Below are 13,725 nucleotides of genomic sequence, written 5' to 3' on the forward strand. Positions count from 1 at the left end.
CCTGCTCCAGGTGGGAGGGATCCCAAGCAGCTCAGACATGCCTGCCCTTTTCTCTTACTCCCAACACCCACCCTGGCCTTTGTAAATAAATGATTTTTGTTGTGAGAGTACATTGATGGTGGTGGTGGTAGTTTTCTGAGGGAGGAATCGGGCTGAAGACAAGGTCACTGCCTGTCTTGAGTTTTGGTGTTCTGAGAAGGTGCCGCTGTAGCCCAGGCTGGCCTAGAACGTGCAGCAGCCCTCCGGCCCGGGGTTCAAGTGATGGGACTGTAGGCTGGGCTCCCACACTTGCCTTATCTTCTGTGCAATGAAGCTGTGAGTAGAGTCTGGTGATGTAAGAACGAACCACACGTGGGAGAGTGGGAGACTGCTTCAGACCAGTTCTCAGCGCAAATTCCAGTGCTGGATAGAAGAAAAAAATCTTAAAGCATCAAGGAGCTGGGAAGGCTGGCTTGAAACTCAGCACCTAAAGGCTGCCTGTTTTTGTTTTGTCAAGCAAAGAAGGTAGTTTTATTAACCTATAGTCAACAGATCATATGAACAAAGGGTTGGGCAAGTACAGAGGAGAATGTGATAAATTCCAGATGAGTGAGGCTTCAATGGAAGAGGTAGACCTTCAGGGATTACCTGTTTTGTGCCAAATACATGTTTATGATTCAGAAGACAGCATTTAGTCTAGAGTGTGAAGATATTGAGTCTAAACCAAAGCTGCAGCCAGATGGGAGAGTCCCGTGCCTCTGCCCTGTGCCTCCAGATAACACCCTTCCCTATTTCTCAAGACCCAACCCAACTCTTCCTTGTTGTTGGAGACAGGATTTCTTACAGCCCAAGCTGGCCTCCAGCTAGCCATGTAGCTGAAGATAACCTTGAACTCCTGCACCTCCCCCCATGTCTTAGGATTCCTGGTATGCACTACTATAACCCTTTACCCTCGTAACTTTACTTACTGAATCTGAACGTACAAGCCTTCCACTGGATGCTCTCTCTCCAATCTCTGAATCCCAATTATTTTACCTGTCTGACACCAATAGATTATAATCTTAAAAACACATACTTGTATTTGTATTAAGGCTGCCTTTTTTTTGGTTTTTATTTAGAGTGTCTGTGTATACATTTTGCTGGCCCTAAATGCTGCCTTTGGCTTGGCAGGTTTCATGAATTGGGAAATCATTGCTGAGAGGCTGAGCTGTGTCCTTGGTAGCTTTGGAGGTGGAAGCTAAAAGGAGTAAGGTTAGTGTTTAGGAAGTAGGAACCTTGACACATGCAGAACTTACACCAGGTGGATTGAGAGTCCACCAGCCACATTCTGCAGCATAGACAACCCACTCGGGGCCCCAGGACCCTTAACCTGAGCTTAGATTGAGAGGCCAGATTGTTGGCATCTGCTTGGTAAAAGTGAGCAAAAGGGCTGTAAAAAGCCGTCTGTGTCTCAGACCTCGGAAGTGTTAATGGGCTGAGCATGGTGGTGTGTGCCTGTGACCCAGCACTGCAGGACTTGGGACAAGGCTAGGAGTCAGGCCCTGTTTTAACAGCACCCCTAAAACACACAGATCCAGGTCAGAACTGTGAAAATGACATTTGGAGTAATAGGGTAGAAAATAAAAAAAGGGGGCTGGAGAGGTGACTCCGCAGTTAAGAACACTCGCTGCTTTTCCAGAGAACCTGGGTTGGAATCCCAGCACACTCGGTGCTCACAACCATCTGTAGCTCCAGTTCCAGGGGATCTGGCACCAGCTCATTCTGGCCTCTGCAGGCAGCAGGCATGCACATGGTACACAGACATGCATGCAGGCAAAACAAACAGCTTTAAAAAGTTTGAAAAAAAAAAAATAAAACCTAGGCGGTGGTGTCATACACTTGGGAAGCAAAGGCAGGCGAATCTCTGTGAGTTCGAGGCTAGCTTGGTCTACAGAACAAGTTCCAAAGCTATTAAAAAAAAAAAAAAAAAACCCTGTCTCCAAAAACCAAACCAAACCAAAACAATTTTACAAAATAAAAGCTTGGCAGTGGTGCCTTTAAGCCCAGCTCTAGGGAGGCAGAGGAAGGCAGATCTCTGAATTCAAGGCCAGCCTGCTCTATAGAGCAAGCTCCAAGACAGCCAAGGATACACAGAGAAAACCTGTCTTGAAAAATAAATAATAATAATAAAATAGAAAAGTCATGAGTCAAGGCCAGCTTGAGTTATCTAGTAAGCTCCTTTCTCAAACTAAAAATAAAGATTTTTGTTTTAGGATGGCGAAGGTGTTTTGCATGATATTAAAATGAGGGAAATGCCAACACAGTGGCGCACACCTTCAATCCCAGCACTCAAGAGGCAGAGGCAGGCAGATCTCCGCAAAGCTCATAGCCAGCCTGATCTACTATCAGTTCCAGGTCAGCCAGGCCTACACAGAAAGGTGCTGTCACAAAGCAACAAGGTCATAATGGGTCCATAACTATACATTTACCCAAAGCTATAAAACTATAACAAAACAGTGAAACTTAATGCATTCAAAGTTTAAAACAAGAGGCTAAGGCATCTTAGGCTATAGATATAATATATAGTTATAATGACCAGTGATCAGGAGTCTCTATTTTATACTATACTATACTCACTGATGGTGACTTGTGAAGTGTAGAGTCTAAGATTCAAGGCCAAAGAAGCTGCCCGTTGCACTGGGGTTGACAGAAATGCCTGCTCTGGGTGGGCAGAAGGCTCAGAAGGCAGAACTGCCTGGCTTGCAAGCAAGTCTGACTGCCTGAGACAGTCCCAGACCCCACAGCGGTTCAAGAAGGAGAACTGACTCCCAGACCACACACATACATGAGGTGAAGCACACATACACCTGTACACACACACACACACACTAACGAGTAATAAATAATAAATTTAAAAAAATAATTGGTTCCTATGGATGTACTGTAAATTTTGTTGTTGGTTTTGTTTTGTTTTATAAAACAAGGTCTCATGTAGCCAAGGGTGCCTCAAACTCACTGTGTAGCTAGTAGTTGAGAGTAGTCTTGAACTCTTGATCCTCCTGCCCATACCTCTACGCCTACTAAGAGCTGAGATTATAGAGCTGTACTCCTGTACTGTACCTGGCTGGCATTTTTTTTTTCCTTGTGTGTGGGCGTTTTGTCTGTGTGCTACCTGTGTTCAGGTGTACAGTATCCACTGAGGCCAGAAGAGGGTGCTGGATCTCCTAGGCCTGGAGTTAACCGATGGTTGTGAGCCATCCTGCTGGTGTTGGGAATCAAGGATGGCTTCTCTGGAAGAGCAGCCGATGTTCTTTATGCCATCTCTCCAGACCCTGTACCTGACATTTGTTGTTTTGTCTTCCTTCCTTCCTTCCTTTCTTTCTTTTTTTTCTTTTGTTTTTTTTGAGACAGGGTTTCTCTGTGTAGCTTTGGAGCCTGTCCTGGAACTCTCTGTAGCCCAGGCTGGCCTCGAACTCACAGAGATCCACCTGCCTCTGCCTCCGGAGTGCTGGGATTAAAGGCATGCACCACCATTGCCCAGCTAATTAAAAAATATAGCCTGCCTCTGGAACAACCACAGTGCTTACCATGTTGCCCGGCACTAGGGTAGAGCTCAGAGGCAGAGCCAGTGCTTAGCCGTACAATGCCCTGTGTGGACCCCAGCCTCCCTTCTCCCCGGTGCTAATGTCCTCAAGCGACTCAATGAATAGGGGAGAGGCTGGAGAAAGGTCAATGGAGAGCGGCCAGAGAAAAGATGAGGACATCCCTCTTCTGAATTTGGAGGCAGCTGTTTTGTGGGATTTCTGGACAGTGTTCAGTGCTGAATATATATTTGGTTTTATCAAGTCCAGAAGAAATTCCAGCCGGGTGGTGATGGTGCACCCCTTTAATCCCAGCAAACTCGGGAGGCAGAGCCAGGCGGATCTCTGTGAGTTCGAGGCCAGCCTGGGCTACAAAGTGAGTTCCAGGACAGGCTCCAAAGCTACACAGAGAAACCCTGTCTTGAAAAACAAAAAAACAAACAAAAGAAAAAAATTCCAATTCTTCAGACTCCAAAAGGCAGTCCCAATATCCAGAAATGAGTTTAACCTGGACTGTAGGAGGACTTCTGGCAGTTAGGTAGATAGACAGATAGACAGATGAATGGATGGAAACAAAAAAAAAAAAAAAAAAGGAAAGAAAGAAAAAGGGAGAGAAAGAAAACAGCCAGTATTCCTCTGGAACTTGTGAAACCGGTTCCCATCTGCCAAAAGGAGTTATTTCCCCTGCTTCTGGCAGAGACATATGGCTCCCTGTAGTGCCTATCAGCACATCAGCCCGTGCTGGCCTCCAGGCTCCCTTAGTATAGTATCACAAATACCCATGCACATTTCAAAGCCCGTGCTAGCCCTTCTTACCTCCTCCAGATCTTGGCTTCCTTTCCCCTAGCTGCTCGTAACCTGGCTATACTCACTATTCTGTCTCTGGTTACTCTACCATGTTCGGTCTACTTCTTTCTCTGTATTCTGGACTCTTCTGGATGCCTCTGGATATTTTCTCTCTCTCTCTCTCTAATTTTATTTATTTGTTTATTTATTTATTTTATGCATCTGGGGGTTCTGCCCACACGTGTGTTTGTGCAGCGTGTACATGCAGTGTCTGCAGTCCAGACCCTGGGACTGGAGTTACAGGCAGTTGTAGCCACCATGTGGGTGCTGGTAACTGAACTCAGGACCTCTGGAAGCGCAGCCAGTGCTCTTAACCACTGAGCCATCTCTCCAGCCCAGTTTTCTCTCTCTTATTTACAATTAAAAAAACAATTAAAAAAAGTGCACGCCTTTAATCCCAGTATTCGGGCTGCAGAGGCAGGCAGATCTGAGTTTGAGGCCGGTTGTGTCTACAGAGTGAGTTCCAGGTCAGGGCTACACAGAGAAACCGTATCTCAGAAAACAAAACAAAACAAAAACCAATAAAACTTCCCCTTAACCACACCATGGAGCAGTCATGTTGGCAATTTCTTTACTGTACCTCACCTACCCACACCAGCCCGCCGACAGTCTAGGTAGTTTGTTAGATATAAGATCGGGTCTGCAAAGAAAGAGACCATCATTCCAACTAAAGCGTCTGAACAAGGCACACTTTTACTCTTGATCAAGAGGGTGAATAAACACACCGAGACAACAAACACCGAGTTTTATCCTAACTCAGGTGATGTCTGGCTCTTCGCTATTGGCTGATGCCCTGTTCTGACTTCCATGAAGACCAGGTACTTCCAGAGTCTAGAGTAGTTTCAACCTTGCCGGTGCTGAGACCCTTTAATACAGTTCTTCATCTTGTGGTGACCCCCAACCATAAAATCATTTCATTGCTACTTCATAACTGTAATTTTTCTACTGTTATGAATCGTAATGTAAATATGTGATATGCAGGATATATGATTGACATACATCTCCCTTGAGAAAGGGGTCGTGACCCACAGATTGAGAACGGAACCGTCGGTCTCGGTCACTTCTGTCGGGCGGCAGTCGCCACAAAGGGAAATATGGGGCTTGTTCTAGAACTACAGCATCCACAAGGCACTGGGCGGGACATCAGGGGTTCCGGCCAGATCCGCTTCCGGTCTTTTGGATGCTGACGTTGTCTTCCGGTTGTCTGTGGCCCTGGGAGGCGTTTGGGGTACTCACGGTGAGTCCGGCAGTAGCAGCGGGACTGTGGGTCCCCGAGACCCAGCCTGACCCGAAGCGCTGTGCGCATTGCTGTGGCTTGGGCCGTTCCCGGGGCCTGCGGCTGCCGACGAGGTCGTGGGGCTGGAGTGTGGCGCCGCGCAGGGGCCTGCCTGGGGGCGCTTTCCATCCTTGGGTGGATTGTTCACTCTGCTCTTTTTTTTCCCAAAGATGAGGCCGCTGGCGTTCGTGGTGTTGGCCCTGTTAGCTGTCAGTCAAGCCGAAGAAGGAGCCAGGCTTTTGGCCTCCAAATCGTTGCTGAACAGATACGCCGTGGAAGGGCGGGACCTGACCCTGCAGTATAACATCTACAATGTCGGCTCCAGGTAGCGGCCCGGGGTTAGCATGCTCCTTCCTGGATCCTGAGCTTCCACGTGGGCATAGGGAACGTTTTGTTGGGGTTGCGGATTCTCGTTTGGAGCCCTCCAGCATCGGGTGCCCTGAGTGAATGAATGAATGAATGAATATACTAGAGGGTTTACTTTTGCCGGGGTGCTTTTTGAAAGTGAAGGCATCCTTAGGTGAACTACAAGAAACCATCTTCCAGTTTGGGGGCCTGGAAGGGTTTCAAAGTCAGGAAACAAATTCATCTTGTGGGGAAAAAAAGGCGATGCAGACACAGAGTGCACATCTAGTCCCCTTACCTCAGCGGAGCGACTCCCAGCTTCCTCCCTTCACCCATGAGCACTATTAATGCTGTTTGCTTTTATTTCTCTTTTCTAGCTTCATCTTCTCCTATCTAGAAATTAGAGCCAGGATAGCTTCGGGCATATTCACTTCTGGATGTTTGAATATTCTGGTGTACTTCTGGATTCTGGTGTTTCCAAGCAACAGAATCCAGGCCTTGATCTGGCTTTTTCAAAGCCCAGTTACTTTGAGGGGGTTCTTTTGACCAGCAGGTAGATTTCCTGGTGAGCTGCCTTAATTTTATATCCCTCACTCTTTTCGTTTCCTCTGCTTTCCTCTGCTTTCTAGTGCTGCGTTAGATGTGGAGTTATCCGACGATTCCTTCCCTCCAGAAGACTTCGGCATCGTCTCTGGTATGCTGAATGTCAAGTGGGACCGGATCGCCCCGTATCCTCTTTCTCTAGGTGATGAGGGCTGGGAGGGAGATACTGCTTCAAACAGTGGGTGTGTGGCGCTTTTCTTGTCACGCATCTGGATGAGATGAGGGAGGACGGAGTCAGCTGTGTGAGTGTGCCTTTGTTCAGGCTGTAAGCCCTGCATCCCATTAGGAAGACACAGACATTTATAAAGGTATCGGTGGCCACAAGTGCATAGTGAAGGTGCTTTTTCCTTTGCACTGCTCGAGAGAGACCCAGGCATTCACACACTGGGTAAATGCTTTATACCGAGGTACTTTCAAAACAGATTCAGTGGAGTTTTAGCATGAAGAAACTGGGTTAGCCCCCTTTCCCATGACAGTTGTTTGTTTTTTTGTTTGTTTGTTTTGAGGCAAGATCTCACTTTGTAACACTGGCTGTCCTAGAACTCACTCTGTAGACCAGGCTATCCTCGAACTCAAAGAGGTCCGCCTGCCTCTGCCTCCCCACTGCTGGGATTAAAGGTGTGCGCCACCACCGCCCCACCATATGCTATGCTTTTAAAAAGTGGGTATGGTAGGCATGAAGTCACTCTATGTGTTGTGAACTGTTTTATGAATGGAATGTTGAGTTCAGAAATTGAAAGGTTGTAACCGCTTGAGTTTCAGTTTGGTTTTTTTGAGACAGGGTCTGTGTATATAATCCCGGCTGTCCTGGAACTCACAGAGATCTGCCTGCCTCTGTCTTCTGAATGCTGGGATTAAACAAATACACTAGGCCTTCGTGGTCTTTTTTGCTTCCTTAACCCTTGGGCCAGTGCTAGCAATGTCTCCCACACGGTGGTCCTGCGTCCTCTCAAGGCTGGTTACTTCAACTTCACCTCCGCGACTATCACCTACTTGGCGCAGGAGGACGGGCCTGTTGTGGTAAGTTGTCCAAACCTTGAGCCCACTGGGGCTCCATTTTTCTTAAAAACACTCTGGTTTGTTTTTAAAATATAAGAATTTATTATGTGTGTTTGTGTGTGTGTGAGAGCATGCGTGTAAGTTAGATGCCCATAGAGGCTGAAGGGCGTCTGATCCCCTGGCCATTGCCTCTTAAAAACTCCTGCAGAAAATTTCCACAGCAGCTGCTAAATTCTAAGACAAGTTGACTCTAAACCTGGTGTTGTCCTAAGGCAGTCTGGTTCAACTGGAAAGTTCCAGAACAGTGTACCTGCACCGCATGGGAAGCCATAGCATCTTGTGGTGATATTTTATTTGTGCTGAAATGTGGTGATATTTTATTTGTGCTTTGATAAATAAAGCTTGCCTGGAGATCAGGGGGAAAGGCCAGCCATTTTAAGTAAACAAAGTCAGGCAGCACACGCCCTTAATCTGATCACTTAGCAGGCAGGGTCTCTGTGTGTTCAAGGCCACACTAGGGAACAGAGCCAAGTGTGGTGATACACGCCTTTAGTCCCAGTACCAACCATAGAGACCTGGAGGTCTATACAGACAGGCAGTGACAAGGAAGTGAGGTAGCTGGACTAAGAGCCAATGAGAGGGCAGAACAGCGAGGCATATAAAGGTGTGGGTAAGACAGGAAGTAGCTCGCATTTGGGAGCTGCAGAGTTGGTGAGGAAGGGTTGGCTGGTGGCTTTCCCTATTTCCCTGGTCTCGCTAAGGCTTTCCCCTATATTAATAAGACCGTTTAGAAGTTCGTCTACAGTGTCTCCTCCCTTCTGTCCTCTGCTTTCCCTGTAGTCTGGGATGTGTCATTTGCTCTTCGTTTTATAACTGTTGTCATTTCCAGTCACCTTCCCAGACTCCACTGTCTTCCCCTCACTTAGAAGGTAATGTTACCACCCAAACGACCAAGCTCTCCCACCTGCTGTTACCCTCAGGAGCCTTTGTCTCTCCATCTATCTGTCTTCCTCCCTTCATTTTTTTTCATTTTGGTAATCAAAGTACATCTCACTACATAATCCTGACTGGCCTAGAACTCACTGTGTGGACTAGACTGGCCTTGAACTCATGAGAGAGCCACCTGCCTCTGCTTCCCAAGTACTGAGATCAAAAGCATGTGCCTCCATACCTAGCCTCTGAACTCGTTTTGTTATGCGAGACAGGATTTCTCTGTGTAGTGCTGGCTGTCCTGGAACTCATTCTGTAGACCAGGCTGGCCTTGAACTCAGAGATCCACCTGCCTCTCTTTCCAGGGCGAGGGTACAGGTGTGTATGACTGCACCCAGCTTTATTTTTGATTAATTGATTGATTGGTTTTTGTTTTGTTTTGTTTTGTTTTTTTAAACTTATTTTGAGACAGATTCTCCAGTAGCCCAGGCTGACCTTCAAACTCTGAAGGAGGCTGGCCTTGAACTCCTGATCTTCCTGCCTCAGTCACCCAAGTGCTGGGATTACAAGTGTGTGAGCCACTCTGCCCAGTACTACCTGGTACTTAGTGGGTTAATAGACACAAAAATCAAAGGCTCACCTGCCACCTGGGAACAAAGTTTTTTGCAGTGAGCTCCAAACTCTCGGCCCTCTTTAAGCACAGGAATGTGGAGCAGCCCCGGCCCTGCTCTGGTAATGTGCAGTGGGTAGGGCTTTGACATTTTCAGAATGCTTCTCACTACTTCAGCTAAGTCAGGGCAGTCCTGAGAAGTAGAAAAGAGTGTTTTCTCTTGAGGAATACGTAAATGATTGCCGAGGCCTGGCAACTGCATGATACACCCTGTATCTCGATCCCAGTGGAACAAGCTTTGGTTTTAGTTGTGTAGCTAACATGTCTTATCTAGCAGGTGCTCACTGTGTGGTGAGCTCCACTGTGCCAGATTTCAGCTCTCCTGGTTCCTAATCTGCCTTTCTTCACAAAATCCTAAGGGATTATCTCTCTGGGTTTTATTTTTATCTATTTATTTGTGTATTTTCTTTCTTTCTTTCTTTTTTTTTTTTTTTTTTTTTTTTTTTTAGTTTTTCCAGACAGGTTTTCTCTGTGTAGCTTTGGTGCCTGTCCTGGAACTCACTCTGTAGTCCAGGCTGGCCTCGAACTCACAGAGATCCACCTGCCTCTGCCTCCCGAGTGCTGGGATTAAAGGTGTGTGCCACCACCACCCACCTTTATTTTTGTATTTTCAAGACAGGCTTTCTCTATGTAACTCTGGCTTTCCTGGAACTCACTCTGTAGACCAGGCTGACCTCTTCGGGATCTGCCTGTCTCTGTCTCCTGAGTGCTGGGATTAAAGGCATGTGCCACCTTGCTTGACTTCACCTATCTTATCTAAAAGCTTTTCTTTAAAAAGAAAATTTTGTAGATTTATTTATATAGATGAGAGCTTTGCCTAATTGTATGTATGTGTAGCATGTGCATGTCTAGTGCCTGAAGAGGTGAGAAAAAGGGATTGGATCCCCTGGAACTGGAGTTAGAGGTGGTTGGGAGCCACTGTGTGGGTGCTGGGGACCAAACTCAGGTCATTTGCAAAAAGAGCCAGTCCTCGGCTGGGTGCTGCACAGAGAAACCCTGTCTCAAGAACCAAAAACAAATTAATAAAAGAACAGCCAGCCCTCAACAGCTTCTTTTCTTTTCTTTTCTTTTCTTTTCTTTTCTTTTCTTTTCTTTTCTTTCTTTCTTCCTTCCTTCCTTCCTTTTTCTTTCTTTCTTTCTCTCTTTCTCTTTTTCTTTCTTTCTTTCTCTCTCTCTTCCTTTCCTCTCTCTCTCTCTCTATCTCTATTTCTTTCTCTCTTTCTTTCTTTCTCTTTTCCCAGCACTGATGACCCAAACCAGGTTTCTTCCATACTGTACACGAACTCTACACTTGAGCTGTAACTTGTGTTCTTTAAGCATTCTTAGCTGTGCCTGTTAGTAACTGAGTCTGATGTTTAGCACTGTTGGCTGGAACAACCTCTTCTCAGATGAGGTAACTTTGAAGGCTGCCTTAATCCTTTGTTTCTTCCTCTCCAGATCGGCTCCACCAGTGCCCCCGGACAGGGAGGAATCCTCGCCCAGCGGGAGTTTGACCGGAGATTCTCCCCCCATTTTGTAAGCCCTCCTAGTATTGTCTCTCATCCCGCAGAGTGAGAACCTTCTCTTGGTTCTGGAAACGCATGGGCTCCTCAGAAAATCGGTTGACTTGTTATTGCCTTACCTGACTTTTTTGTTTTCATATGGGAGACAGACAGACAGAGAGAGAGAGACAGAAACAGAGACACAGTTTTAGATATATTCCTGAGGTAATCCTGCCCAGATTTTTGTCAGATGAGCTCACAAGAGCCAGTACCATAAAACTGGCCTTTCTGTCTGCTCAGCCTTGAGTGGAAGCCTGTTTCAGAGTTCTGTGGCACTTGGAGGCCTCAGTAGATTCAGTGGGTCATAGAGTGTTGGGATAGTTGCATAAGCTTAGTTTTGGTTTCGTTTTTTAGGTCCTGGCTGGCCTGGAACTCATAGAGATCGGCCTGCCTCTGTCTCCTGAGTGCTGATATTAAGTCATGTGCCATGTCACCCAGCTGGAGCTTGGAGAGAATTTTTTAGGGCTGACTAAACACTGAATGAAGGAATTCATTTATTCATCCAGAAGCTCCAAATAAGGCACAGTCTCTCACATTAAAAGTCAGTAGAGTGTTTGCCTAGCATGCACAAGGCCCTGGGTTCTACTCCAACACTATAAAAACCAGGCCTGGTAGTACACCTGTCATCCCAGCTCCCGGGGAAATGAAAGCAGGAGTATCAGGAATTGAAGGTCGTCATTAACTTTTTAGCCAGTTTGAGGCCAGCCCGGGCTCCATGAGACACTCTGTAACGTCAGCAACAATGAATTCCCTGGTCTCACAGACTCAGGAAGGAAGTGTTGGAAAGGTGCTGCAGTCAGGTTTTACGCAGGGTCCTGGCGGAGCTAGAAGCAGCCCCGGCTGTCCCATCTGAGTCTGGAGAGGGTGTGGCCACCCAGGAAGCAAGGCAGGGCAGACTTTGAAGCAGCTGAGATGTGGCTAAAGTCCTGGTGGTCCATGGCAGGTGCTGACCAAGGATGGAAGGCAGCAAGGAGAGGTATGAAGGGACGGTCTAGTGTCCCAGGAGGCCTGCTGTTAGGGACAACCCCTTCTCAAGCACTGTCTAGGATTTGAGGGAGGTGAGGCTGTGGCTCCACACCCTGAAAAGTAGACTGGTCTGAGAGAGAGGCTGGAACGTCTCTGGCAAAGCCCTGCTTATAGTCTGGGCCCTGCTGCTCCCTCCTCAACACGTCATTCCCTTGTTCCTGTTCTCTCCTGCATCTCTGCACCCAGACTCCTAAGCAAGCCCTTGTTTTCCTCCACAGCTGGACTGGGCAGCCTTCGGAGTCATGACCTTGCCCTCCATAGGCATCCCTCTGCTCCTGTGGTATTCCAGCAAGAGGAAATACGATACTCCCAAACCCAAGAAGAACTGAATGCAGCTCCTCGGCCCTCTCTCCCAAGAAACCAGGTGTTTTCCAGACTCCATAGGGTATCAAATGTGTTCTCTTGGCCCTTGGTCCATGGCCCTCTGGTCCTGGATCCTACCCTGAACTCAACCAGAACGCAGAGGGCAGGCCTGGGAGTTTGTTCGAGCCTCCCCATCCTCCCTGAAGCCATACAAACAGGACTGCCCTTAGCCACAGCTTTGGGGCTTGAGGGTCCCACCAAGGTGCTGTTGGTGTGTTACTGGGCAATGTGAACTCTTGGGGGTCTAGGATGGGCCCTTTGGACTCTGTCTGACACCCCCATCCCCTGGCAGCTCCTCTCAAGAGGGTGGAAGATGAAGTGAAAGCTGTGGGGCCTGAACAGGCTCTGCCTGCATTAGGGGTACTTACCAAATGGATTTTCTAATAAAAACAAATGCCACACCACCATGTTTGTCCTGCTGTGAACAGACGGGATTTCTGGAGCCCAGGTCTTGTAACCCCAGTTCCAGGGCAAGCCTGGACTTTCTTGGCCTTGGGGTGTGGTCTGCTCACAGGGATGGGATGTACCTGTTTGCCTTTGAACCCTGTGGTCGTCTTTTTTTCTGTCTTCACCTCTGTCACCACACACTCCCCTAAGCCTTGCTTGCCAGCTCTCCACAGCTGGAGATGCTTTGCAGAGGCGCTTCACCCTGAGGGGCCTGATCTGTCTACTGACCTTTCTAGAAAACAACCTGTTTCTAGCCCACTGTCTAAGGCAATGGTTCTCAACCTGTGGGTCAGGACCCTTTCACGGGGTCACATATCAAATATCCTGCATATCAGATGGTTACATTATGATTCGTAACAGTAGCAAAATTATAAAGTAGAAACAAAATAGTTGTATGGTTGGAGGTCACTACAGCATGAGGAACTGTATTAAAGGGTTGCAGCATTAGGAAGATTGAGAACTGGGCTAAGTATTGATTTTTAGGGACAGAGGGGGGCTTAGTGGTTAAGAGCACTGGTGTTCTTTTGGACCCGGATTCTATTCCTAGCATCCACATGGTAGCTGACAACCTCTGACTCTAGTTCCAAGGGATCCAATGCCTCTTCCAGACTGCTGGCACAAGGTGCTCAAATGGTATACTCATACACATCTTTTTTTTTTTTAATTATGTTTTAAAAAACTAAATGGCAGGCTGGAGAGATGGCTCAGAGGTTAAGAGCACTGACTGCTCTTCCAGAGGTCCTGAGTTCAATTCCCAGCAACCACATGGTGGCTCAAAACCATCTATCTATGATGAGATCTGGTGCCCTCTTCTGCTAGGCAGGGACACACGCAGACAAAACACTGTATACATAATAAATAAATCTTCAAAACAAAACAAAAAACCCTAAATGGCACCAGGCAGTGGTGGCACATACCTTTAATCCCAGCACTAGGGAGGCAGAGGCAGGATCTCTGAGTTCCAGAACAGCCAGGACTACACAGAGAAACCCTGTCTTGAAAAACCAAAAAAGATGGCTCAGCAGTTAAAAGCACACGCTGTTCTCGCAGAGGACCCTGCTTCAGAAGCTATCATCTATGTCAGGTGGACTTTAACTCTAGCCACAGGGGATCCAACACCCTTTTATGACCTCTGCAGGG

The 13,725-nt window shown here is 47.3% G+C and overlaps 1 protein-coding gene across 2 annotated transcripts; it reads left to right on the forward strand.

The window, feature by feature from the left end:
- Positions 1 to 5,556: 5,556 nt before the first annotated feature.
- Ssr2 (signal sequence receptor subunit 2) lies at positions 5,557 to 12,542 on the forward strand. Of its 2 annotated transcripts, none has more exons than XM_059265618.1 (6): positions 5,557 to 5,622; positions 5,832 to 5,986; positions 6,636 to 6,734; positions 7,521 to 7,629; positions 10,646 to 10,723; positions 11,994 to 12,542. In XM_059265618.1, exons 1-6 carry the CDS (start codon positions 5,566 to 5,568, stop codon positions 12,102 to 12,104), a joined length of 609 nt encoding a protein of 202 aa, XP_059121601.1. In that variant the 5' UTR covers positions 5,557 to 5,565; the 3' UTR covers positions 12,105 to 12,542. The 2 variants fall into 2 exon arrangements, with proteins under 2 accessions (XP_059121601.1, XP_059121602.1); XM_059265619.1 differs by lacking the exon at positions 5,557 to 5,622 and adding an exon at positions 5,627 to 5,735.
- The last annotated feature ends 1,183 nt before the right edge of the window (positions 12,543 to 13,725 follow it).

Source organism: Peromyscus eremicus, chromosome 6 (assembly GCF_949786415.1).
Source record: "Peromyscus eremicus chromosome 6, PerEre_H2_v1, whole genome shotgun sequence".
In the NCBI taxonomy this organism is placed as follows: domain Eukaryota; kingdom Metazoa; phylum Chordata; class Mammalia; order Rodentia; family Cricetidae; genus Peromyscus; species Peromyscus eremicus.